Consider the following 27751-nt stretch of genomic DNA (forward strand, 5'->3'; position numbering starts at 1 on the left):
CAATAGCCTTTCCCTCGCTAACTCTATCTAATGTACGATTGAAACTTTAAGTCACAGCAGTTAGCAAGTCAACCATAGAACAAGAAAATCGAAAACCGTATTGGTTATATTTGAAAGTAACATTAATTTACTAATTAAATTTTTATTTTATTAATTATATTATAATTATATTAATAATATTAATTAAATTATACTTTTTATTTTATTATGCTATATTAAACGTATTTTTATTTTTATATTTTTATAAAAATACAAAAATATATTTAATATATTTTTTTAATTTGCAATGATATATATGTTTATTATATTTGTTGTACTTAGTGCAATATTATTTTTTACAACAGGTTTGCATATTTATTTCTTTGCAACTCATATAAAAAAACATTGTATTTTTTAGAATTTGGATTTATTATTTTAAATTCTCTAAACGCATTAAAAAGTGCACATGTTATTAATGCGCTTTAAAACTTAAGAAAAATGTTCAAAACTTTAAAAAAAGTTTAAAATTTATACGCGTAGTTAAAACTTTAGTTAAGATTTAATTAAAGAATAGAAATAAAAAATATGACTAACCCCCTGTACCGAGTAATTAAGCAGAATACAAGAAATGAAATGATCCTCCTAAATAAAAGATCCTCCTCAAGAAATAATCTTCCTCAAGAAATAATCTTCCTCAAGAAATAATCCTCCTCATGAAATAATCTTCCTCAAGAAATATTCTTCCTCAAAATTTGTAAAAAGATCCAAACCTTCAAACGGTTAGCAATTTTTACAAATATACATACATCAGACTGAATGCTGGGTTTGCGCTGCGGGTGTAACGAAAAGGTTTACAATTAATTATTAATTAAATACAATTTACATTTAAGAGAACTTAATTATAATTTATTGAAAGCAAATTGTAGTAACAATAACTATTTCCTATTAATTAAACGTTTTATTGTATTACATTGTTTTTTTTCCTCAATAATTAACGCTAACCATAGAGGAGAGTGTGGAAAAATGAAACATTTTTGGTTTTTGCATCGTAACAATTTTTTAATACGCCTTTTTACAAGGCCAATGGTTTAATCTGTAGAATAAATTTATATCTACAAAATTTATCAATTACCAAAATATAACAAGTTGAACTTGTTAGACTATTTAAAGTCTATTTTATTTAAAGTTAATGATGTACATAGTTTGAATCATTAAAAAAGGAAACACAAAGTATTAAACTTAGAGAGAAGATTTTTACTTGAAAGACAAACAAATTATTAGTTATAACCCAAAAAATGCATTCAATGGTCTAAATTATATTTCAGAAATCCAAAAAATATATCTTTTTAAATGTCATTCTAATCGTGGCATTATTTTTAGTATTATCTTGTTTTTTCAATAGTTTTGTTTAATGAGCTTATGGGTTCTATTTTACAAAGTAATGTTAGGGTAAGGTTGCCGATATTGTACCCCCTAAGACCAAATTAAAAAATGTAGGCAATCTACTGAGTGGAAACATGGATTTTCAATTGTATTTCATAATTTAGGGATTGTTTTTTGTAAAGATGTTAAAAAAACTAAAAATTTAAAAAGCGTTAAGTCTCGAAGAATCAAATTAAAAAAATAGCGCTAAGAGTACAGTTAAGGAAACTAGATCCTAAATTGTACCATTGTAATCCAATATTGTACCACTTTCTTGATTTCAATTACTTTACAACTTCGCAAATATTTTATGATTTTAAGTTTAAGGGATTGAAAGAACTGACTAAAATGAATGGTTTTTGTAAAATCAGCAATTGGAAATATTCTGATATAACATAACATAACACCTAACTGCCCATAATATAATGAAATAAAGTTTTTTATTTAATAAACTCTATACAAATTGATTTTTTTTTCTTCTGGAAAATGCCGAAAACAGGTATCACCACATATGGTACAATTTTTATTTAAATTATATGTTTAACAATGGGTTAGCTAGGATTAAAATAGAAGAGGAAGACATGTATTAAAGATAGTTATGCTAAATAATGTAAAACAATATACACTGTATCTGTTTTAAAAACAATTATACTAAATGATATTAAAAAAATTCATAAAGACTTTATTTTTGGCAAAAGTTGCAGATATATCGTTTCTGTTTTTAATTAACACCGGCACAGTCAACATGACACCAGCCTTGACAAGCAATACATTTTATCTTATTCTTTTCTATATTTTCTTCACAAAGGTAGCAAAACCAGCTTTCACTATGAAGAGATGTATTTGCATGCTTGAACCTTTTTACACCATTCCTGCCCTGTTCTATCTTTTTAGTTGATATTGGTAAAACTGAGCTTAGAGAGTGTATCTTTATAAGGACTACTTATCAATACAAGAGTAGTACTGGAATTTTTCTTTTTTGTTAAAGTAGTGAAGTTCGTATTGGAAGTATGGATATTTCTTCAATTGGAATCTCAAAATTAAAAAAATTTTAACATAAAAAAAAGGGAAAAAATTGTTAAATTTGAATAACCAACAACAACTAGATAATTTTAATTAAAATAATTTGTATATAAAGCTAGAAAATAACTACTTACTGTTTGGAAAGTTTTTGATTGTTGCTTTTTTGAACTCAACTCTCCTATGAGTAATTTGGAAGGTGCAAAGTCTTCTTCCTGAAATACTGAGTTGTCTACTGGCCATTTTCCAGTGTCTCTAAATCCATTAATAGCTATTTCCATATCAACAACCTTTGCATAAGCCTCTCTAAAAAGTTGAGACACTTGAAATTGAGTAACACATCTGCCTGGATGGCTTCACATCCATTTATCACAGGCAATGTTATATTTAGAATTCAAAGCTTTGAAAAATGATCTATCTAAAGGTCGTAGCCTATGAGTAGTATGTGATGGTAAAGATAACATTACTATTCCATGATCTCGAGCTAAAACTAATGCTTCTAGATTTTTTGTATGTGTTGAATGACCATCAAGGATAAGAAGTACTTTCTTTTGTTCTGGATGTTCTGTTAAAAGTTTAAGACAAAGATAGTTTATAAAATGCCTAATCCACAAAGTAAACAAACCTGGGGTTATCCAACCACTATCAGAACATCCAAAAATTGTCAATGGTGGTGCTCTGTCTTTGAGCTCATTTTTGAATCTCTTGCGTTTAAAAATTAGCATAGGAGGTACAAAAGATCCAGCAGCATTCATGTAACATACTCCAGTGGTATTTGAACCTCGTTCACTACTTATTATACCTCCTACCTGATGTTTCCCTTTCAGAGCTAAAACTTTCATTGGTTTCTGAACTGTACTTATTCCAGTTTCATCTACATTGTAGATCAAATCAGCAGTAATATTGTAATTATCAACAAGTTCTGTAAGTTTATTGAAAAATAATTCAACCTTTTCTCTACAGTACCGGTGGCTCTTGCCATAGATGTTGGTTCAGGTAACCTCAAACTGAGGCAGGGGTGACGTTTCGTGAATTGGTAATACCACTTCTTTCCAGCCATGCCCAAACTTTTGTTGAACTGATGAGGTATTTCATTCTTCTCAGCAATTTCAAATGCCAATCGTCTTAGGTCTTGAATATAAATTCCAAACATACACGATTCTAGTTTCAAGACATGTTCAACTAACTCTTTCCCGATTTCAGGAGGTAAATTACCACACCTACCAAAATGCTTAGTTGAGTCATTTGCAAATACATTTTTACATGCGTTTTAAAGGTTGGTTTAGGAATTCCGTATTTTAAACAAACGGCATTTAATCCGATATCATTATAACGATAAGTAAAAATAGTTTTTTCCATATCCTCTTCTCTCCGTGATCCATATCTCTGTTTTGAAATTTCAATTTTTTTAATTTTTAAATGGAATTTTTAAACTTTATACGCGTTTTTTAGCGGTCAAAATAATAGCGTCGGTACAATTTAGGATCTGCCTTGAGGTACAATTTACGCAACTAATCTGACATTCGGTTAATTAGAAAATTTGACAACTAGTAATAAGGTATTTTAAATTTCAAGTAGTTATTTCGAATTTAGATAAATTAAGTTTTAACATAAATACTTTAAACTAATCATATCTTCTCGTTTCTTTAGTGAAATACGCTTAGCCATAAATCCTTAAAATAAGAAATCTCCAATAACAAACCAACAAGAGCTTACTCTGGCCTTAATGCATTTGGATGACAAAAAAAAAACCGTTGACCCCTTAATTTCATTCTGCTAAGATAAAAAATATATTAAAAAATTTCTTGTGGATTGTAAAAATAACGAGTTATGTTAAAAGTACAAATAGGCATCGGTACAATATTAGCAACCTTACCCTATTTACCGATAGACACATTGTACATTCTACATTAAAACTTAGTGAATTTGAAAAATAATAAATTACCATCAAAAAAACACAAAAGTCAATCCCTTGCAGGCCTAATGATATCAAATGATAATTTTTATTTTCAAAACATAGCTCTAGTAGTAACTGTTGTACGATGTAAAAGTGGTTGTCACAGCTCTTAAGATGCCTCCGCAATTACAATGTTGCGTAGTGCCCCGTGTATCATGGTGCCCCACTCTTCCCTATTGGTAAGTTTTAGTTTTACTGCTTTATTATGAGTCTCATTTTAAATCTTTGTAAATCGGATAATTTTTTATTTAAAAATTGTAGAACTACTAATTAGTTATATAATTTATTTAGAAATACTGCATATAAAAATTTTATAATTTTTACGTTTATCTTTTTGTAATACTATACACTCCTACTTATTCGAACTAGCTCTTATTCGAATTTCCCGCATGTTTGAAGTAATCTTCCTTTCCCGTGAATTTTCCTTAATACTCAAGCAAATATCCATCAGATATTTGAACCTGCAGTTACTTGAAATTTCGATTATTCGAAATGATTTTTTACTCCTCTTGACAAAATACCCGTCAGTTATTCGAAGTTCTTATCAAATGATACCATTCCATTGCATTTCAAAACGTAACTTTACGGAACGTTATCAAAATATAACAAGCGAAATAATGTTATTAAAATATAATTAAAAAATTTAACTAAATAAAATATTACGAAAAAGTTTAGTGTTTCTCAAAACACGTTAAGTTACTGGATTAAGTATAAAGAAGACATAATCAGAAAATATGAGTCTGGTCAATTTGGAGCATAGAGACCAAAGTTATGTTTGGAAAAGCATGATTCCGTCGATAAAGCTGTATATAAATGGTTTATGAATCCACGTAAACAAAATGTACTGATTGGTGGATACATCATTATAGAGAAAGCTTTAGATTTTGTCAAAGAACTTATTATTGTGGATTTTAAGAAGGGCGGCTCGATCGGTGAAAAAATAGACAATGTTATTTTTCGATTTATTTCTGGCGAAAAAAGGTCGTGTACAGAGGAAAAGTTAGGAGGAAACCCATTTGCCCATAATCCTCTTAAGGTATGAATTGAGGGATACTAACAACGAGTTTGACGAGTCAGACGAGTTTGGTTTATTTTATCAACACCCAAACATTGTATTGAATTATTTTAGAAGGGCAAAGTATAAATGGTGAAGATGATCCTTTTGAATTGCCTCAAGTGAATGTTAACAAGCTTAGATCACGTGGTTTAGTAGACAAAGATTTTGCTGTTAAAGATTACGTAAACATAGATATTGATATTTGCACGAGCGAACCAATTACTATCACAGTTTGTAAAATTCTTGGTTCCATTTTAATCAACACTTGTGCTGAGGTAGATGAGGAAATACATAAAGAGTCAAACAATTTGCCTCCCGATGAGCCAAAATTTGTTAGAGGTTGTACGTGCAATAGAGTTAATTGAATGTTGGCCCCCTTGAAAACACCGGCGTTGAAATCCGACAATCGCTAAGCCTTATATCAAAGATGTTTGATAAACATTCTTTAGACAGGATTTCCTAACATGTGGTCCATGGACCCCTCAGGGGTCCACGGCATGCATTCAGGGGGTCCAAGTAGCAGGCACAGATTTAGAAAAATATGGGGTGTAATTTTCATTTTCGAACAGCTAAATTTTTATATTTTTAATTGATAGTTTATAGTAAGATATATGCGCCAAGACTTCACTGCCAAACAAAACTTTCATTATTGTAAAAGTGCCATTATTATTTTTTTATCACACAAACGAAGGTGAATATTGTTTTACGTGATAATTTTCATCGCGTAATAACGTATAAAAAAAATAATTTTCTCTTTTTTACAGTTTGTTAAAAAATTTCAAAAAAAAGAAAATATAAAGATTCATATGTCGCCTACAGTTTCACTTTTGTAACTTAACGAGATGGAACTGCTAATGGCAGTATGAAGCTGTCAAAATTGTCAGAACATCTTATATCTGTCCACCCAGGAAATGCATTCGATAATATTGATGTTTTTCGGGTTAAAAAAGCTCGATTTGAGAAAGCCAGAACTTTACCCAAACTAGGTTTTACTCCAACACAAAAACCATGTTTAGAAGCATCGTTCAAAGTTGCATATCGCGTTCCCCAACAAAAAAGCCACACGCTATTGCAGAAACTCTTCTAAAGCCTTGTTTACTAGACATAGTAGAACTCGTGTGGTATAGATCAAAGAAAGAAAGTTGAAGCAGTGCCTTTGTCAAATGATGTCATCCATTCTAGAATTGTTGAAATCCTCCAACGTTTTTCAACAGGTCATTAATGAACTTAACTCTTCGCCATTTCCATACAGCATGCAACTGGGCGAGAGCACAGATGTATCACAGTGTAGCCAGCTCAAGGTGTTTGTACGTTATGTACATATAGAAACTCAAAGTATGAAAGAGTTTCTGTTTTGCAATGTTTTTAGTATGATAAAACACTTTTTTGCAAAACGCAGCGTCATTTGGATAAATGAGCTTGGCAGTTTGTGTACAGATAAATGCTGCAAAACCAGAAACACTTCTGGTTTTGCAGCATTTATCTAGAAAGAGATTTCTAACGTCACGATAGCTCACTGGTTTTTACATACATTGGGATCACAAACTTTGGCTACTTTCTTGAAAGGAGTTATGGCGACGTGTATCAAAATAATTAACTTCATAAGAGCCAGAGCTTTAAATCACTTTAAATAAATTTTCTTGGTAAGCTGCGACTTTTGAAAGGAAGATTACTGCAAACTTTTGTATGTTAGAAGAACTGTGTCGCAAAGTGAAATGCAATCGTCAAGAAGTTTAAATGAAGAAATACAAAAGGAAGTCTCCTAACATCTTAAAACGCTACAGAACTTGTTTTGAGGATACTTTTGCCCTAAAAGTCTTGATCAGGAGACTTGGGTGCGTAGCCCATTTATGATTGATATCAATGATATCAATGATGAAGATCTTATTAAAGATGGTTTAATAGACATGAGATCCAAAGCAGTATTGCGAGCTGATTTTCATGCAAAGGATGTTTGTGATTTTTGGTGCAGTCTAGAACAAGCTTACCCTCTTCTTGTTAAATGAGCAATGTCTATATTAATTCCGTTTGCTACTACGTACCTTTATGAGTCAGGTTTCTCAGCATTAGTGTCAATAAAAACTAAAAGTCTCAACCGAATAGATGTCAAAGACGATATGCGTCTTGCGTTGTCTAAGACAACGTCGGTCGGTGACTACAAAAAGGTTAAGAACCTCTGCTTTAGAAACAAAAAAGCAATCAAGTCAATTTTTTTAAAAAGTTATGATTTTTTTTTTTATTGAAGTTAATTTTTTTTAAAGGTAAAGGTAAAGATCTTATTCCAAAAAATCTTATTCCAAAGTTTTTCTTTTTTACTTTTTACTTCTGTTAAAATTTGGTAAAAACTTGAAATAGGTCACTTTAAAGAAGATTTTCGGTTGCCTGAACTTTTGGTTATTCAAAGTATTTAATTCTTAATTCTTTTTCCCCTCGGAGGTTTGAATAACTGAAAGTTTACTGTAGATGGACGATTACAAGACGTTAGAATAGTTACTAGCTGGATGACAAAAATATTAAAAAAAAAAAAAAAAATCTCCGTATAGAAAACATTAAACTAAAAAAGCGTTTTTCCGATGAGTGTCTTTAATACAGAAATATTTTCTCTAGAGGAAATAACATCTTTATCTGATCATGAATCCTACAGTCATAAAAATAATTTTTTAATAATGTTACATATAAAATTTGAGATTTCTTTAGTTTTTATTCTTTCAAAAGGTTGCGCTTCATTTTTATTTTTTTAATTTTAGATGGAAAATATTAAACTAGTAAATAAGAACGCAATGCCAGTAAAAGACAAGGTAGTTCCCGCAGATAATATTGTTGCAGCAGGACCGGTAGGTAATATTGCAGCAGCAGGACTTGCAAGACGCGAAGAAGAAAAATGCAGGCACGGTAGAACAAAACGTAGATGCGCTACCTGCAGCTTGTTCATATTCTAGATAATACTGTTTTACATGCGGAATTATAATAATAAGAAAATATTTTTTATTTATAATTATATAACAAGCGCTAAAAAAAATAAAACAATAACAACATATAAAAGTAGGCATTATTTGTATGCGCGTACAACTAATTTTTTCTTATTTGTACCCCGCGTATTTAAACATAAGTTATTGAATGACTATTTTAATTTAATAATTTTTTTAAATAAATTAAGTTAATTTATAAATCATATTTAAATGAATATCGATATTTTATTGACTTTTTTTTCCTTTAAAAAAATACCTGCTCAAACCTAAATCCTCAGTCGATGAATGCACAACTCACAATGCTTATTTCTATATTAGTCAGTCGTTATATGTACACCAATTGCGACTCCGTCAATTTATGTGCGTATTGATGCATTTATTCTATGATACTTTGAAAAATAAAAGCAAATAAGCATAACTCTAAATTAACAACAACAATAATTAAAAATAACATTGAAATAAAACATCAAAATTAAAAAAAAAAGGTTTAATGCAAGGATTCCGACCGCAACCTAGACAACCGCGCTTTAAGTTAGAAGCAGTTTTTCCTTGTATTTAATGTTGGCTTCGCCAACATTCAATACAGCGCCCGTGCTCAGTTCCAGATATGCAATAGTTTAATGAAGCTGCGATTGTTGTTCACGATAATTTGATCCTACCTTTTTTTTGCAATTTCATGCATTTATTTCTCAAGTAATATTTCTGCTGTATTTTTTTCCTAAGTAACCTGCTGTAGCTACTATAAATATAAAATCCTTTTGTTGTTGTCGTTTTATAGTATAAATTTTGAACTCAATTATTACAATCAGCAATTTATTCGTTATTAAGATTTATAAAAATTGCTTTTGAGGGTTTGTGGCCGAATAGTTAGACTAATTGATAAATATGATCAATTTCGTATAACTGTTGTCTTTAATTTGCTTTCCCGCTTTGCTGTTAGCCATTACCCGATTCTTCACGACAAATCGCGAGGTTAGAATTATTTTGTTCTACCTCCGCAAATCAAAAAAATTGGGTTAGATCAGTGGTCGGCACCATATTTCCAAAGGGGCCCACTTGCAAAATTCTTGTTTTAGTTGCGGCCCACATCAATAAATAAATTATATATAAAATAGGTTATATTACCTATATAACAGAATATAGTATAGAATTAGATTATAGAACTAATAATTGTATCAATACAAAATACATACTTAAGAAAAAAAAACACATAAAACACAATTAAAAATTTGGTGAGTATTTTGTTGTTACAGCTAGCACAAGGTCATTCAAATGAGTGTCAGTCAGTCTTGTTCTGTAAACATTTTTTATTATTTTCATGGCTGAGAATGTTTGTTCGCATATGGCATAGTGCCATACATACAGATAAGTCTATTTGCATGTTTTTTAAGAACTGGAAAACGTTCCTTCATGACAGCATGCCAGAAAATAATTAAATTTTCACCAAAAGTGCCATCTTCATCTTTTTTTGGTGCCTTTCTTCTCAACTCGTCGTCACATTGAAAGTTAATTAGTTCATCCTCTGCTTTTAAAATATCAGCTTCTTCAAAGTCCTTTAGAATACTAATATCCTTCATATCAAAGTCAAATGGATAACACAATAAAACCTTATGCTTTTTTAAGTCTTCAAATTCATTAAATCTGTTTTCAAATTGATCATAAAGAGCAGTCACTATTAATGAAAATGACGATAACATTTCCCTTGATGGTTGACATTCATTTAAAGTAGGAAAATGAGTACAACTACCGGATGCAAATTGAGTTTTGTACAAATTAAGTTTTGTCTTCATCACAGTGATGTGGTTGATCAAATCACAAACCAGCACACGGTGGCCTTGTAATCTCTTATTCAGAACATTGAATTGTGCTGTGATGTCGCAAAGGAAAGCCAGTTTACACTTAAACTCTTCAATAGACATTGTAATGAATGAAAATTTTTGAGTTAGCATGAACAGCAGTACACTTGGCAAACACTCCCAAAATCTGTTAAGAATATTTCCTCTTGATAGCCACCTAACCTGCAAAAAATAGACAAACATTTATTTTTGATTGTAATGGTAAATTATTTATTTTTTGTCTATATACCTCTGAATGAAGAAGAAGATCACCATGTTCATCTTCATTTTGTTCCATTAGCGCACGAAATTGACGCCGTTTGAGTGCATTGGAACGTATATGATTGATTGTTTTTACTACAGCTGTCATTACATCATCAATTGTCGCAACTTTAGCGCACAGTGCTTCCTGGTGTGTCACACAGTGATATGACATAAATTTGTTAGGAAACTCACCACTATTTCTGAGCAAAGTAACAACTCCTCGAATTCTTTCAATCATAGCAGGAGCGCCATCTGTGACAACTGAAGATATTTTTTGAAGAGGCACTTTCGTATTTTTTAATATTTTGAACAATTTGTCATAAATGCCTTGTCCAGTTGTAGTTGTTTCCAGTGGTTCAATTCCAAGCAGTTCTTCAAATAAACAATAATTCGTAGTGATAAAACGTGCATAAACACAGAGTTGTGCTTTACCGACAAGGTCAGTAGACTCATCGAGAGCGATACTCACAAATTCAGCTTCTGACAGATTGTTTGACAATTGTTAATAAACATTAACAACCATTTTCTCAATTTTTCGAGTAACTGTGCGCGCAGACAAGTGCATACTTTGAAATTTGTCATGAATATTTTTATCATTTGGGAAAAGAAATTTTGATGCTTCAATCATGCATTCTTTGATTATTTCACCATCAGTAAATGGTTTCAGGTTTTTTGCTAATATCCATGACATCATGTTAGAGGCATGAGTTTCACAATCAACACTGCTAGACGTTTGTTGAAACAAATTTTTCTGTTTTTCTAAACAGCTTTTCAATGAGTCGTATTTTATTTTTCTGGTTGTTGAATCATGAGGATATTTAATATTGTACAATTCATGTTTTGATACGAAATGACATTCAAGCTTGGTTCCTTTCAGTTCACTAACAGTCTCATTACATATTGAACATAGATAGCCATTCCAGACGATTTTTTTATAATTTAAAAAAACATATATAATTTATATCATCGTATAAAGCTTGACCTGAATTGAAAAATGAGGGGTCATTCGACCTTTGAAGTTAAGCGGATCCAAAGTTATTGAATTTTTTGTAGTGCAAAAATTGATGATTTTTTGACGAAAGGTATAGGGCTTAAGTATGGAAAATTTGCAGTATTATGGCACCGAGAAAGAGAGTATTTTTGGATCATATTGACTTTTGAATTACTTATGAACCGTTATAACATTTGACTTGAAATTTTCCATATTGATTCAACAACTATAAAAAAATAAAATACCAAAATATTTTTATTTAATTCAGTCGGAATTGTCGAGATTTGTCTATTTTACAGACTGTGGGTTTTAACTTATTTACTTAGTTTTGGTGTCATATTGACTTTGGAATAACTTTTAAACCATTATTACATTTGACTTTAAATTTTCCATAGTGATCCAACAAGTATAAGAAAATAAAATACCCCAAAATTTTTCTGTTCAACTGACGAGATTTACCAGAATCATCTATTTTACAGACTGAGGGTTTTCACTTACTTACTTAGTTTACTTTAAAATTAAAATTTACTTAAAAAAGAGCTTTACTTAAAAGGTCATAATATACAGAGCGAATTTCATCATTATATCCACCTCCTTCAAAAACATCAATTACATTTTTTTCAAAAAAGTTAACTCTTTCCTTCAGCTCTTCTGAAAGATTTTCAAAGTAATTTAAACTCTCCATTAAGATTGAATCATTTGTTTCATCAGATGTTTTCGAAACAGTGTTTTCAATTTTTTTCTTAAAATACCATGCCTTTTGTCAATCTGATTGTGAACGTTTTCTAGCCAAATCAATTTCTTTTTCTAATCTAAAATTTTTTTGCAACAATTGCTTAATCCTACAATCCTTTCTAACTTCTCTTTTGTTGACATTTCTGACATTATATTTTGACAAGATTGCTTGATATTTTCTTTTATATTTATTACATCTTTTATTAATTTGTCTATTTTGTAATTTAAGATGATTAATTCTCTGTTTGTATTTTTTTATTTAATAAGTTAAATCACCTGATAATATAGGTAGTTTTTTGTCCGAGTTGGAAACTGGCAGATTCACTTCATTAACTTGCGCTTCAAGAAGAAAATTTTCAGAATCATTTCCTAAAGAAGTGTATACAATAAAGTTTGGGGTAACAGAACACAAAAAATCATCATTAGCAATTTGCAAGTTTAAATCAGAAGATACAAAAACAGTAATTTGATTTGGAACAATTTCACTATTGTGGATAGAAGAAGGGGTAGAACAAGTATCAGAAGGTGACATACCAACAACATCCGGAAAAGCACCAATAAAAGATAAAGCAGAGCTTAAAAAATACTTTCTTAAATCAAAATTTTTGGCACGATTTACTTTTGCAATAAAATCTTTTGACTTTTGAAGGCACTTGATCAGCATAACTCTAGATATAGGGTATTTAAACAAGGATGTAAAAAATACTGAAAGATTTGGCCATGTCAAGTTAAATTTATCTTTTTCTTTACAAATTTGTAAAAAATGGCAATTGGTTAAAACCAAATCTGGATTTTTGAGGGATACAATGCCTCCATTAATATTTAGATAATCCATAACAGTGTCAGAGACTAAAATTAAAATTAAACTTAATTTAAGTGACATAAAGAAAAATAAGGGGTGGATTATTTTGGTTTCAATAAATAGAATTATTAAAATGAAAAAAATTTGTGCTACAGTATTCCTAATTTATAATTTTGACTTACTTTCTTGACTTATAGATGGAGCAACCATTTTGGTGAGACTATTGTTAATGCCAACACCTAAAAAAAAAGAATTAAAATAATTATTACAAGATCTCATAGTATTTAATCAACAAACAAATAGAGGCAAATAAATGTAAAAAGAAATAAAGAATTTCTTACACAACTCCATTTTCGTAAGCTTCTGTTGAATACTATTTCTAGGTTTTTGTTTTGAAAAAAACAGTTTAAATAAGAGCAACCTGTAGTTAAAATAGTAAAAATCAAGATTTTAACTTTCTTGAAGAATGCAGACCTTTTACCTGGGAAAAAGTAAAAGATTTATTTTCATTTGATTAAAATTTTAAGAATTATACTTTCACTTTCAATTTAATCTTCATAATTTAACCAAAACAAACGCAAAAATCAAAACAGATAACGTCATTAAATACGCGAAGAAAAGCATATATATATATATATATATATATATACATAATTTATATATGCAAATCCTTAGTACCAATTCTTTAGATAAACTTAAATAAAGACTTGTTTTAAATAGAGGAAAGGCTAAACTTGCAATTTCCACCTGCACGTTTTTCAAAAACACTTTTTTTTCTATATAAATCAATCTTGAAGTTTTTAAACGCTGAGAACTAAAATCTTTTGTATAAATGTTAAAAAACGTCAAGATTCCATTAGATTCCTCGTCGTTTTCTTAATAAATATGGAAAGTTTCATAAAAATTAGATGTGTTTAAGTTCTAAGGAATCCTTCATTGAAAAGCTTCGTTTTAAAAAAACGTTCCTGCGGCAAGTTTTTTTATAAAAAGTGGTCTCAAGATATGGGTAATATATAAATGAAGCCATACAAAGCTTAGTACTTTCTATATATGGTTGGAAAGAGATCATGTAACACTAACTGGTGCAAAAAACCTCAAGGCGCTGGCTTAACCATACAAAAAGATATAAGAGAGCAAAGTTTATGAAAATTGCGTGTTTTTTGTCAAACGTCAAATGTTTTTTGTTAAGCCGTGGAGTCGCTAACATAGAGCATTGTTACTTGGTCACACAAAAGTGAAGAAATAAATCAGCTCCCATTTTTCATTCCACTGACGTGCATATTTACGCTTCGCTTCATGTTTACCTGGCATATCTTTGCAAGTTAATGTGTGTATTTATCAGAGTTGCAACTTCTGAGTAAAGCATCCAAACTCGATAACCGGTTACTCGATAACTGGTTATACTCGAGTAATTTTTGGTTATTCAATTTCCAAATATTGCGTCTTAAAAAACCGGTTATTTAAAACATTAAAGATTTGCCGACTATTTCTTTTATAATACTTATTTCGTAAAAAATCTAAACAATGTAGTATTTTTATTCAAGAAAAGTACGAAAAACATTCTAAAGACTTTTACCACTGGTATATTTGGTATGAAATAGTTTTTACCGCGTTAAATTAATTAAATTGTTGTTTGAGTTACTTCATCTGAACAAATTCAAATATTCTAATTATTTTTGACGTGCTTTTCGAATGTTTTTATTTTTGTAGAGTAATTTTTTAGCATGATTTAACTTTTAAGTATAAGGATCTTATTTGAAGTCTTAAAGTGCTACAGTGTTAGAGTGCATTAAAATTATTTTTTTACTATGTCTAAAATGACAAGATCTGGTGTTAGGGAGTATTTTATAAGGAGGCTTTATAATTTTTACAGCCTGGAAAACAACTAAAAGGCCCACAACTACACTACTTTGTATATTATGCAGTTAGGTGGCTTGGGACCCACAAATTACGTAGCAAAGGCCCACAATTGGGCCGCGGCCCACAATTTGCCGACCTCTGGGTTAGATCAATATTTTTTCTTTTTATGGATAAAATATTTTTTATAAAAAAGTCAGTAAAAAAGAAATTACTATGCCATAAAATTATTATGTGCTATCTCTGTTTTATCCAATCAAAAGTTATTTACACCAAAATGGTAGCGAATGTTTTTACAGATAAACAACAACGAAACTTTCAAGCTAAAACATATTATTGCTCACACACATACATATATAAAACATATTTATAATTTTCAGAAACTGATCTGCTGTTCTTGGTTATCATTATGATAATCCTAAAATAGCACCAGCTCGTCGTCTGCCTCTACGTTGAGGAAAAACTAGGAAACAATAGTCACCACCTAAAACTTGGACACAATATGTGAAAACGCAGCTAACAATCTGATCAGCTGTATAAAAATAGAAACGGAGAAAATTTTCCATTTAAATCTGTAACCAAAAAGAAATACTGTTAAACTCTTGTAAAATTAAATATACACAAAATGAACACGTATATTTGTTGATTTTTGGTTAGTGATATGTTACCCAAAAATCAAAGTAATTTAACAGAAGTTTAAACCAGGGAATTATAGTATACAAGAGGATGATAATATCCACTGTCAAATTGATAGAGCACTCGCTCCTATTGAAATATTTAGTCCCCTTTGTTTAATCAGAGCAATTCCTGCTATTCAAAAAATAACTTTTTTTCTGTCTACCAAATGATGAAATTGGATTTCAAACTTTTATCAGCAATTGCAGGCTTTTTTAATTTTGTTCCTTATATCCAGATAAAGCATCTAGCATTCAGATCATGTATACTATAGAAAAACATGTTCTAATGTCTGTTCAAAAGCATGAATTAACGCTCTACGATCTTAGTCATTGCAGAGGTACTAATGTTTTCTGCGTTGAATCAGTGTGCTCGAATTTCAAATGATAAAGCCGATGTCCTATTTTATAATAGTATTTTAAAATAATTTATTTTATTGTCAAAGTATATGTTTTATGTTATGTTGTTAATATGCTTCTTACTGAATGTTATATTTTTAATGGGCTAACCATAGGTGCTGGTTAACTAATTATTCTTTAAGATATCTTTTTATTGTACAACGTATTTTAGATGTTATGCTTTTAGAACTTATAACTAAAGTTTTATTTTCTTTGTGATGATTCTGGTACATGCTTTAGATAATAGATAACTTATCTTCTCTGTTAAATTGAATTTTAGACAAAATAGCGCGTTTATATTATTTGTGCACTAGTGTAAAATAAGATTTTTTTTCTAATAAAACAGATATGTACCTTACAGTACTTTTATTGCCAAAATATACAATCATCTTGCCACAATATATATAAAAAATACTAGCTTGTTATATATATTTTTTAACAGAAAATGGAGATAGAACAAAATAGCACTGTATTTTATAAAATCTCCAAATCAGGGTGTAGTAATTCAGACACCTGCACTTTAAATATTTTAATTTCTTTGAAACTGTGGTAGCCTGTATAGAAAATTAATTAAAATCGGTTTTGTTTGCGTTTTTTATGTTATCTGGTCTGCAGGTCCAATTAAAACTTTGAACTTAATTTTCACGGTTCGGAAAAACATTGAGAAAGAACAAAATAGTTCTAACTTTGTAAAATAACGACTATCATACTTATTTTTTACTAATGTTGCTACATTTTTTTATTTTTTATTTTATTGTTTAGTTGGTAAGGTAGTTAATCTTTTAAATAATGCCGGAGATTCACGTATTTTATGTAAAAAGAGAATTTTTAAAGCCGCACTGCTTTATCACTTTATAAAAAATAGTTTACTATAAAACTGCTGGAGTAGTTATAAAGTATTACACATTTTTGTTAAGATCATCTAATGAAGATTTTAAGAAAGTTTTTCATTTTTAATGAAACGGTTGAGTAAATAACCAGGAATAAAAGTTCTATAGAGTTTCTATAGACTTTTGAAACATATAGCCTATAAAAGTTATATAGAATTCTATAGAATTTCTATAGAATCTCTGTTAATTTCTATAGAACTTTTTTTCTACTTTTTTTTCTATAGAAAAAAAAGTTTTATAGCAATTTCTATAGAAATTAATTGACATTCTATAGAAATTCTATAGTAAGTTTATAGAATTCTATATAACTTCTATAGGCCATATGTTTCAAAAGTTTATAGAAATTCTATATAACTTTTTTTTCTGGGTAATTAAACCATAAATTAAGAAAAAAAAAGAACTTTAAAACATCAGATAATACGAATTTTTCGATACTAAATAATTTGAAATTATATATATATATATATACATATATATATATATATATATATATATATATATATATATATATATATATATATATATATATATATATATATATATATATATATATATATATATATATATATAATTATAAATTGTTAAATAAGAATTGTAGCTGATGTGTTTTTAAAAAACATGTTTTAGAAATAAGGATAGAAACGTGGTGTTCTCGAAGTGATCGGAAAAAAGTGAAAAAATGTTTTAAAATAGAAAATAAAAGATTTTTTTTTTAAATTTAATTTAATTTTTTTTATTTGCCCTTTAATATTATTTACGTTAAGATTTATAATATTATACAGGCAGGCCTTCAAGAAGATCGTAATGACCTTATCACGAAGCCCTTAACAAAACTCTAATTTTTTTTACAATAAAAACATCTATATACTCTATATAATAAATATATACCGAGAATAAATATATTAATAATCATTAAATATGTTATAAGTTTAATACTCTACATACTTCAGAAGTGAAACTAAAAATAAAACATAACAAATCAACATGCAGTATAGCAACTGAAAATATTTTTTAAAAATTCAAAAAAAAATTAAAAATATTTTTTGTTGAAAAAATGATTTTTTTAATAGATTGTTTGAAATAGGAGTAGGTCACTTTAGATGAAAAAACAAAATTAGGCCGTACAATTTCATTCTAGAGAAAAGGTCCACGATAAGATATACTAAATTGAGCTTGTTTATTATTGCAAAAAGGTTTTTAAAAAATGCTATTATTACGAAAGTTTACAAAAACATCGGGGGACATAAGTTCTTTACATTTGTACATAAAACACAAAACATTAAACACATTTAGTTGATAAACATTTAAGGCCTCCATTTATTTAAAAAGTGGTTTAGAGTTCGAAAAACAATTTTTTAAATTTATTATGCGAGCTGCGTGTTTCTGATGCCGATAAAGAGATTTAAGTTTAGTTTTAAGTGTACTTCCCCGGATAATATTTGCAGAATTGATATGACAACATAAGTGATATGACGGTGAATAAAAGAGTAACATAATTGTGTTAATTGCTTTTTGTTTAAAATATATCTAAATTTGTATCGAATTCCACTGTTTTTTGCAACTTTATCAGAAATATTATTGACGTGTGATTTCCAAGATTTTCTTCAAAAAAAACTCCTTAAAATGTTATTACTTTTCACTTTTTAGGATGAAAATAAAAAAAAAAAATTGTCTTTAAAAAGATCATATTTACAGGCAGTATCTGTTTTTTATAGTTTGGATGGAAAAGTATCCATTTTGTTTTTTCAATTTTTAAAGATAGCCTATTTTTTTTGAACCAAAATGAAATTCTTTTAAGTTCTCTGTTCATATTATTAAAAAGTATGTTTATATTTTCATGCGACTGAAACAAGTTTGCGTCGTCTGCAAAAATTATAGCCTTTAAAGTGGATGCTTTGTTAAGATCATTTATGTATATAATGAAAAGTAGTGGTCCAAGTATGGATCCTTGTGGGACACCATATGTTATGTTCATTAATGTTTGAGGTTGAGAATCTCTGTTAAAAACAAATTGCTTTCGTTTCGAGAGATAACTTTTGAACCAAATTATTATTTCCTGCTATGCCATAACATTCAAGTTTTTTAAGCAAAATAATATGATCGACCGAGTCAAAAGCTTTTGACAAGTCAATGAAAACACCGAGTGTAAATTTTTGATTTTTAAAAGATTCGTTAATACAACGTGTTAATTGAAGAATAGCATGATTGGTTGAGTTGTTTTTTTTAGAACCGAACTGATTTTCATAAAAGAGTTTATTGGTAATTAGGTATGTGCACACTCTGTTATACATTTTTATAATATTTTTGAAAAAACTGGAGGAACAGAAATAGGTCTGTAATTTGTTATATTGGTCGGGTCTCCTGTCGTAAAAATAGGAATTACTTTTGCTATTTTCAGAGAGTCCGGGAAAGAACCTTGTTTAATGGATGATTTAAAGATTTTGTAAAGAATATCTTTGATGACATCATAAGAGTCTATCACAATATTTCCATTCATACCGTCAGGTCCTACTGATTTATTTCCTCACGCGTTAGGTTTGCAAAATGTATGGAGTTTTTTGTTTGAAGTTCATCAGTTAATTTATAATTTGTTAAAGGGATTTTGTTTGATAAATTTTCTCCTATATTGGAAAAGAATTTGTTAAATTCAGTCGCAATATCATTAATATATTTAGTTATTTTATTTCCAACTTTTATTGCAAGTGGAAGAGAGGTTGAAATTACTTTTTGCTTTTCTGTAATTTCTTTCATTAATTCCCATACGGATTTTAAGTTACGTTTGTGCTGAGTAAGCAATTAAGAATAATAAGTTTTTTAGCATTTTTGCGCAGATTTTCAAACACATTTTTGTAGTTTTTGTAATTTTGTTTATGTTTTTCGGATTTTGTTTTTAAGTATTTATTATACAACTTTTGTTTTAATTTTGAGGACTTTTTTAGTCCCTTAATTATCCAAGGAGATAATATGTCTTTGGCCTTGAGATTTATTTCACAAAGATTTTAAAGAAAGTTTAAAAAAATGTGTTATAGATGATGTTTAAGTTATCATTAAAGTTTATGCGATTCCAGTCCTCTAGTAAAATTTGATCTTTGAATGATTTTAAGTTACAATTGTTAATAATTCGCTTTTTTATTTTCATTCTGCCCTCATTTTTTATTTGATAAAATGATTTAATAGAAAAAAATGGGAAAATGATTAGAAACATAAGTTTTTATAATACCTTTTTTTAGAGATTCATTAAAATAGTCTGCGACTAATATATTATCAATTAAAATTAACGGATGGTTTGTAATTCTAGTCGGTCTATCTATTATTGGTATGGTACCCATTTCAAATAAATTGCTATAAAATGTTTTTATGTTTTGGTTTTCGCTATACTCAAACCAATCCAAGTAGAAGTCACCCAAAATATAACTTTTTTTTTCTTTCTTGACTAGCTTTTTCTATTAGATTGTATTTCGAAAATTTACCAAGATTTTCTTATCTTCCAGTTGGAGGCCTATAGCAACAGCTGATTAAAATGTTTTTAGAATTTTTGCTTATTAGTTCGATTGTTAAGATCTCTTGATCCGTATCAGAAACACTCGTATCGCTTCTAACTTTTTAGGAAAAAAAAAAAAAGTACTCCTCCTCTGCGCCTATTATTATTTCGTTTTAAAAAAAATTTCTTTAAAACCTGGGAGAAGGAGATTAGAATTTAATTCAAAATCTATTTTATAAAACGTCAAGTTTCGGTTACGCAAATCACGTTAAAACAATTGTTGATTTCGTAAATTATATTTAAAAAATTTGCTAAATTCTTTTTTAAACTCTTAACATTCGCGCGAATGACACTAAAATAATCACTTTTATTATCCACTCCTATAAAGTTACTAACTTCATTTGGTTGAAAAGAAGAGCATACTAATTCAGGCAAATTAATTTCGTTAAAGTAATTTTTGTCTGGATCGGATTCTTCATCCGATTTAAAATCATATATTTGAAAAAATTTAAAAGCATTTTCAAAATTATTAATACTTTTTGAATTCATTTTTTATTATTGTTTACTTTTTTTATTCTGTTATAAATAACCGTGAATATACTTTGTTTTAAGATGGCTTAGTGATTATTTTATTGTACACAGCTTTAGCGAATTTACCTGATGCTCGTAGATCTTTTGTTTGTCGAAAAAGTTGTTTTGCGAATATACAGTATTGGACAAAACATTTGCAACCAACATCGAACAATGCTAAAAAGTGTTCCGAATTTTACATGTCTTAAAGACGAAGCGAACTATACTACCACGGCAAACAGTTCAGGAGTCTGGAGTCATAGCATGCCATGACATTAGCAATCAGCTGACAGGCGACAGCACACAGGCAGAATTTCGTTGACAAGTGCCATTTTGCAGCCGACAAAACAAGTGCAACTTTTTTGGTTTGTTTCATTTTCTTAAGTCTGGTCCGTGTTAACGTCACGGAAGTTTTTTAATAATTAAAGGAAGTATCGGGAAGTTTCCAGAAGTTTCCAGAAGCATGCAGAAGCTTCCAGAAGTTTCCAGAAGAAGCATCTGGAAGCATCCAGTAACATCCAGAAATATCCAGAAACATTCAGAAGCATCCAGACGCATCCAGAAACTTCCAGAAGCATCAAAAAGAAGCATCTAGAATCTTGCAAAACAGGTTCACACAGGTTCATTTTACTATATAAGGGACATGTAAATCGACATGTAATTCAGTCAGTATATGGAAGTCAATCAGTCAGTATTATCAAGACAGTATTATCAAGTTTATCGAAGTGAGTTTTATCAAAGTGTTTTATCGAAGAACATCAATACAAGAAGTGAAATACAACAAGTGTTTCTTTACATTAATACAGTCCACATCCAACCAAGACGTTGTGTTCCACAGAGCATTATTATATCATCGCAAGGTAAATGTAACACGGTAAGCCTTGAGGAGCGTTATTGGCGATTACGTAAATGGAATGTCACAAAAAAGTAATTGTGATAAATATCGCGTGAAAAAATGGACCGTATCAAGACTATGTTCCAAATATCGTTCTACGGAGAAATCGGCAGCAGATAACAAAGGTGCAAGACCGCGTTCCACCACTTCTAGAGAGGATTCTATGATCGTCAGATCTGTCAAGAAGGATCCCTGGATATCATCAGTCGAGATACAAAAGCAATCAGACGACGTGCTGTTAAAGCCGGTGTCATGAAATAAATTAACCCCCATAATAAATTAACTCCCGTTGCGTAAAAAATTACCCGGGGAGTTAATCTATTTCGAAATAGATTAACTCCCCTTGAAATAAATTAACCCCTGTCGACGAAACAAATTAACTCCCCGTAATATTTTAACTCCCTTGGAACAACTTATACGAATTACAAAAAAGGTGTTTTAGCTTGATGTTTTCCAAATGTGTTGTTTTTAAATCTGTTAATTAGTTATTGATATGGATAAAAATTATATTTCTATTATTATTATATCATATATTAATAGTAGCAATATATAAATATATATATATATATATATATATATATATATATATATATATATATTATATATATATATATATATATATATATATATATATATATATATATATATATATATATATATATATATATATATATATATATATATATATATATATATATATATATATATATATATGAATATATATACATATATGAATATATATTATATATAAATATATATAATATATATTCATATATGTATATATATATATATATATATATATATATATATATATATTATATATATATATTACATATATATATATATATATATATGTATATATATATATATATATATATATATATATATATATATATATATACATGTATATATATATATATTATATATGTATTTTATATATATATATTAGGTACGTGCGTATCTGGCTTTTTACGGCACCGATTTCAAAGTTAAAAACTGTGACCTTTTTTTTCACAGCGTGCTCGAAGTCGGTGTGGTAAAGATGTATTTATTTGTCTTTTTTTTTAGAATTTTATATCAGCTTAGACTTTATTAGAAAAGTAGAATGTTTTATCTTGAATAAACTATGGTTTTTTTTTACGAGTAATAAATTTTTCAGTTTTTTTATTGCTATTTAAAATTTCGTTCCTGTTCTGGCACTGCATTGATATCGAAGGCATGTTGGTACATATTTGAAATTTTCCAGTCAACTGTATAGATCTATTTTCTATGTGCTTGCCAAATTTCATTAAAAAATATTCATGACCACGTACTGTATTTTTCGACCCAGTGGAGGTACCATTTCCACCTCTTTTAGTGTTACTGTTACTGTTACACTTTATAAAACTGTTTCTGCTGTTGTTACTGTTACTTTTTGTTATAAATTCTGTTTTTTTTTTTACAGTTATCAGTGATTTTCATTCGGTTTTAAAATTTTGTTTCTGTTCCGGAGGTGCATTTATATTGAAGGCATGTTGGTACACATTTAAAATTTTTCAGGCAACTGTATAGATCTATTTTCTATGTGCCTGCCAAATTTCATCAAAAAATATTCATGACCACATACCCTATTGTTCCGCGCAGTGGAGGTATGTATTTCCACTTCCGTTACATTGTGTTAGGGGGAGGGGCGGTTTTTGACATTGGAGAATTCAGTATTTTTGATTTTTTTTTCATTATAATGATATATTTTATAAGAACTTTTATACAAACTTTTTTTTTAATAGCCTTTTACTACTAAGGATATTTGGGTTTTCTTTTTTTTAATTTGTTAAATGATGTACACAAAAACTAACAAGTATAATTACGGTGGTTATATATTAATTTTTTTTTTGATGGCTAACTCTTTTCACACACCAAAATTAGTTTAAAGGCAAAATTCTGGAAAATAAAATTTAAAATGTTAAAATTAAAATTATATAACACTATTTTATGATGGTTCTGCGTAAAATTCATTAAAAACAAAAACAGCATTTTCTCAGCTTTTTCCATACCCATAATTTACCATATAGCCACCTTAAGCTATATATGATATATAAAAATTATACATGTATTTAAAATTTTTTTTTATAGATTAATTGTAATTTTTAAAATTTTTTAATTATGATTAATAGCTGACCCAATTAAATAGTAGTATTATGATTGTTGAATTTAATTTAGTGCATCATGGGACCTCAGAAGAAAACAAATCTATTTTATGGTAAAGCTAAAACTTATTTAGCTTGTAATTTTCCAATACCAGCTCATTTAAATATTGGCTGTAGAAATGGACATGTACTGCATATATTTGCAACTAACAACGATTCATATAAAGTAACTGCAGAACTAATCGGTAAGTATTTTAACATCAAAATTTGTATAAGTCAGATTCAGCAACTAGTTAGAACATCAAAAGTCTTTGTAAACCATTTTTCACGAAATTCGAAACCATTTGTTGACATCTGCAACATGCTCTTTGCATACCAAATAACAACATCTGCTATGGCACAAACATCCCAATCAATTGCAACCTCAATTGACTTTCCTACATGTTCTTCATTTTCTTCTCAACAAATCAGTGTTTCATCTGTATCGAATAGTGATCACTTATCTCCTTTATCTCGTCCTACTTTAAAAACCTCTTCTCATGAACCACTATCCAGTTTGAGAGCTGACCAGTTGAGTCCCAGAAAAAAGGTTATGAGAAAGAGATTAACCATTTTGGCAAACGAAATGGCAATTAAGAAGAGAAAGCATAAAGAGGATATTAAAGGTTTAAAAGATATGGCAAAAGCTAGAGCATACAGATTTAAATATCTAAATCAAGTTATTACTCGTAAGGAAAAGATAATTTCTCAACTTAGAAAAAAATTAAAAGAAAAGTTTTTGAATTTACAGTTGAAAAAACTTCAAAATCAAATTTTTTGTTTGAAACAAAAGTTGACATCCACGCAAAGAAAGTTTTCTTATCAAATGGCAATGTTAAGCCAACAACTTGCTGAAAAAAATTCTGCAATTCTTGTACTGCAAAATGAAATTCAGAATTTACAGGAAGAGTTGGAGGAAATTAAGCAAGTAACACAAAACACCAAAAATGAAAAATGCTACTCAGCAGATATTAGGAGACTTATATATGACATGCTTGTGTGCCAAGTTCCTACACAAAGTGTGCCATCTCTGCTCCGTAAAATTGGGGAACATACTGGCTATCGATTTAGTCAAATTCCACATCGTACAACTGTAGAACAAATGATGCGTGAGCTTGGTGTGCTTTCAGACTTACAGGCTGCTGAGATAGCATTTACAACAAAAGATCCGACACTTGGTTTTGATGCAACAACCCAGGAGGGTGTTCATATAAATGCTGTGCACTTGACAACGGAATCAGTATGTATGGTTGTAGCTATTGATCAACTTCCTGGAGGTACAGCTTATGACTATCAGAGTCATATTACAAAGTCTTTTGATAATCTTGCTAAGTTATATAGTGATTTCTATCAACTCAAATATACTGACGTAAGAAGCACTATTATTGGGAACATAACAAATACAATGAGTGATAGAGTTGCAACAAACCATGCAACAATCGCAAAGTTAAACCTTGTTTGGCAGAAATCATTAAATGAACTAAACTGTCACCTTCACCCTTTAGACACAATGACTAGCTCTTGTAAATCTTCACTTAAAGCATTAGAGACTTCAAAAGGGAAATTTTTTGGAAGAGACTGCATTGCAGCAAACATTGTTGTACAGCTGAACAAACTTCGCTACAAGGATGCAAAAGGTACTCTAACTAATCTAAATCATTCTTTTACTTAAATATATTTAGTTTTCTGAACAAAATTTTGAGTTAAAATGAATTACTCATTTTAACTCAAAATTTTATTCAGAAACATGCACTAATTATATTATAATTAGTGCATGTTTTTATTTCACACTCTTCTTACAATTGCCAAAATGAGCTTCTTTATGATATTCATAGGTGATCCAAAAGGTTTTGTAACCTTTTTGGACCAACACGAGTTGCCCAGAGGATTGCTACCACGCTATAGAGGCAACAGACTACATATGCTTTTTCACACATGTGGTATTTTAATCCATCATTATGCCATATTGAAGATATTTCTGTGTTCTGGCTTGGCGTTATGCGGAGGTCTGCGAAATAGTTTATTTCAAGACTTTACATCTGAAACAGGTATTTTTTTTCTTTTTTATACCTGTTCAGTTCATTTGATAAAGTGCTACACAATATTATAGGGTATAGAATTAATTACAAATATAGTTACAAATACAAGTTACAAATAGTAATGGCACTTGCAAGATTAACGGGGAGTAAAGACTATTATAAACAAAGACTATTCTTTGTTACTAATTCACTTTTTCACCTTAGGTGTCCGTGAGTTGTGTGTTTTAGCTTTAATTGGAAAACTACTTTCTGGTCCTTGGATGACAAAATTTTATATTGCACCAGGTACGGGACTTGACTACATATCTGGCATTCAGATAGTAAAAGATGTTCGGAACACTCTTATTGAGAGCAGCAAGAATCCTTTATCTCAACTTAAACGAAAAACTGATTTCTTTGGTAATGATATTGAAGATGTAGTTTTTGATTCAATAATCAGCTTTTGCCCAGTAACTGATGAAATGAGTAAAGCATTAGCTGACTGCCTTAATGCAGTTATTAGCGTCATTGACAGGCAGTACAAGCGGCAATTTGAAATGAGTTCTAATGATCACCTTAAAGACCAGACTAAGTCAGCTAGGCTTCACAACATTGATTCAGAAGAACTTATGGGTATGTTTAGCGCTGCAAAGCACAAAGCTCCAAATGCCACTCTTTGTTTTCTTTCTTCAAAACTTCGTGCTTGCAAAAATAAAACAACTGCACTGCTATGCAAAAAGCCAAATGATATTCAAAACAAGTTGATAATATGGGCTATCTCTAATGCCAGAAAAAAGCGGTTTACAAATATGCAATGTCATAATGACCTGAAGTTAGAATTGATAAAACGAATAGCAGATAAAATTCAGAAAAAAGAAAACAAAGAACGCAAAAATGTAGAAAAAATATTAAAAAACTGCATGCCTGATCAGGAAAAAGAAATGTTTCCTGACCTAGAAAATAATGAGGCCTCAGATATCGAAGAAATTCTTATTGGAGCTTCTATTGGAAGAAGTATTTGCCACATGTGGTTCGATAATGCCACTAACACCCAGGATGTATATTATGGCAGAATTGTTGGCATTAAAAAAAAGAAAAGTGATGTATATATAGTTTCTTATTGGAAACCAAAAGAGAATGAAAATGATGATGGTGTTGAGTATGATGTGAGCAAATATCAACTTTCTGCAGACATAATAAGTGGTGATATGGTGATAACATAATAGAAATGTGTAATAAGGTATATGTTATTTTAAATAATAGTATGTTTTATAAACTTGCATTAATAGATATTATTTACAGATAGTAGGTTAATCTTTATTTTTTATAATAAATTTTACAGTGCCTAATGTGTTTCATATTCTCTACCCTCCCCTTTTTTTAAGATAATGAAAAGATTTATAGTTATTTAATTTCTTTGTATGTATACATATATGTATATACATATATGTATATAGAAATGTAATTTTAGGTAGTCGGTTAGTTACCGATATCCAACAACCAGGGTTGACCTGGTTGCAACGAGCTATGGGAAACCAAAGCTCATTTACTATTTGACATAAGCAAATTGCCTGGCTCATGACAATTAATGTTAACCATAATGATGGCTATACATTATTTCTACCCAGAAAGACAGACTTTTGCTTGCATGGATTGAGAGATGTAAGTGTTTAGTTATAATAAATCAGTACACTCTATGCAAATGGCATATGCCATTACCAGATAGTTACGCTAACACAATATAACTTTCTTTTCATTATAACTTATAATC

General features: G+C 29.4%; 3 protein-coding genes across 4 annotated transcripts in view; 2 read left to right on the forward strand and 1 right to left on the reverse strand.

Annotated features, from left to right (window-relative positions):
• The window catches only part of LOC100197356 (TNF receptor-associated factor 6-A), a 59058-nt gene extending 50581 nt beyond the window's left edge, over nucleotides 1-8477 (forward strand). For both annotated transcript variants that reach the window (XM_065811252.1, XM_065811253.1), the window contains one exon: nucleotides 8183-8477. In XM_065811252.1, the coding sequence (XP_065667324.1) occupies nucleotides 8183-8374 (192 nt within the window). In that variant the 3' untranslated portion in view covers nucleotides 8375-8477. The remainder of the gene's footprint in view (nucleotides 1-8182) is intronic.
• A 1243-nt stretch (nucleotides 8478-9720) lies between these two features.
• Nucleotides 9721-12179, reverse strand: LOC136087882 (general transcription factor II-I repeat domain-containing protein 2A-like). Its single transcript, XM_065811499.1, has 4 exons — nucleotides 12041-12179; nucleotides 11071-11373; nucleotides 10490-10983; nucleotides 9721-10422 (listed from the first exon to the last, which is right to left on the reverse strand). Exons 1-4 carry the CDS (start codon nucleotides 12177-12179, stop codon nucleotides 9721-9723), a joined length of 1638 nt encoding a protein of 545 aa, XP_065667571.1.
• Nucleotides 12180-22747: 10568 nt separating this feature from the next.
• Nucleotides 22748-27642, forward strand: LOC136087777 (uncharacterized). The gene is made up of 5 exons (XM_065811254.1): nucleotides 22748-22833; nucleotides 23997-25599; nucleotides 25798-26010; nucleotides 26206-27220; nucleotides 27452-27642. Exons 2-4 carry the CDS (start codon nucleotides 24003-24005, stop codon nucleotides 27201-27203), a joined length of 2808 nt encoding a protein of 935 aa, XP_065667326.1. The 5' UTR covers nucleotides 22748-22833; nucleotides 23997-24002; the 3' UTR covers nucleotides 27204-27220; nucleotides 27452-27642.
• Nucleotides 27643-27751: the final 109 nt, after the last annotated feature.

This window comes from Hydra vulgaris, chromosome 12 (assembly GCF_038396675.1).
Source record: "Hydra vulgaris chromosome 12, alternate assembly HydraT2T_AEP".
Classification (NCBI taxonomy): domain Eukaryota; kingdom Metazoa; phylum Cnidaria; class Hydrozoa; order Anthoathecata; family Hydridae; genus Hydra; species Hydra vulgaris.

Coding starts and splice junctions, on each gene's coding strand:
- LOC136087882 (XM_065811499.1), bottom strand. CDS start 12,179: ATGGAGAGTTTAAATTACTTTGAAAATCTTTCAGAAGAGCTGAAGGAA. Junction 10,984..11,070: donor TATTCATGACAAATTTCAAA/GTATGCACTTGT, acceptor ACAATCTGTCAG/AAGCTGAATTTGTGAGTATC. Junction 10,423..10,489: donor ATCTTCTTCTTCATTCAGAG/GTATATAGACAA, acceptor TATTTTTTGCAG/GTTAGGTGGCTATCAAGAGG.
- LOC136087777 (XM_065811254.1), top strand. CDS start 24,003: ATGGGACCTCAGAAGAAAACAAATCTATTTTATGGTAAAGCTAAAACT. Junction 25,600..25,797: donor TCGCTACAAGGATGCAAAAG/GTACTCTAACTA, acceptor TGATATTCATAG/GTGATCCAAAAGGTTTTGTA. Junction 26,011..26,205: donor AGACTTTACATCTGAAACAG/GTATTTTTTTTC, acceptor TTTTCACCTTAG/GTGTCCGTGAGTTGTGTGTT.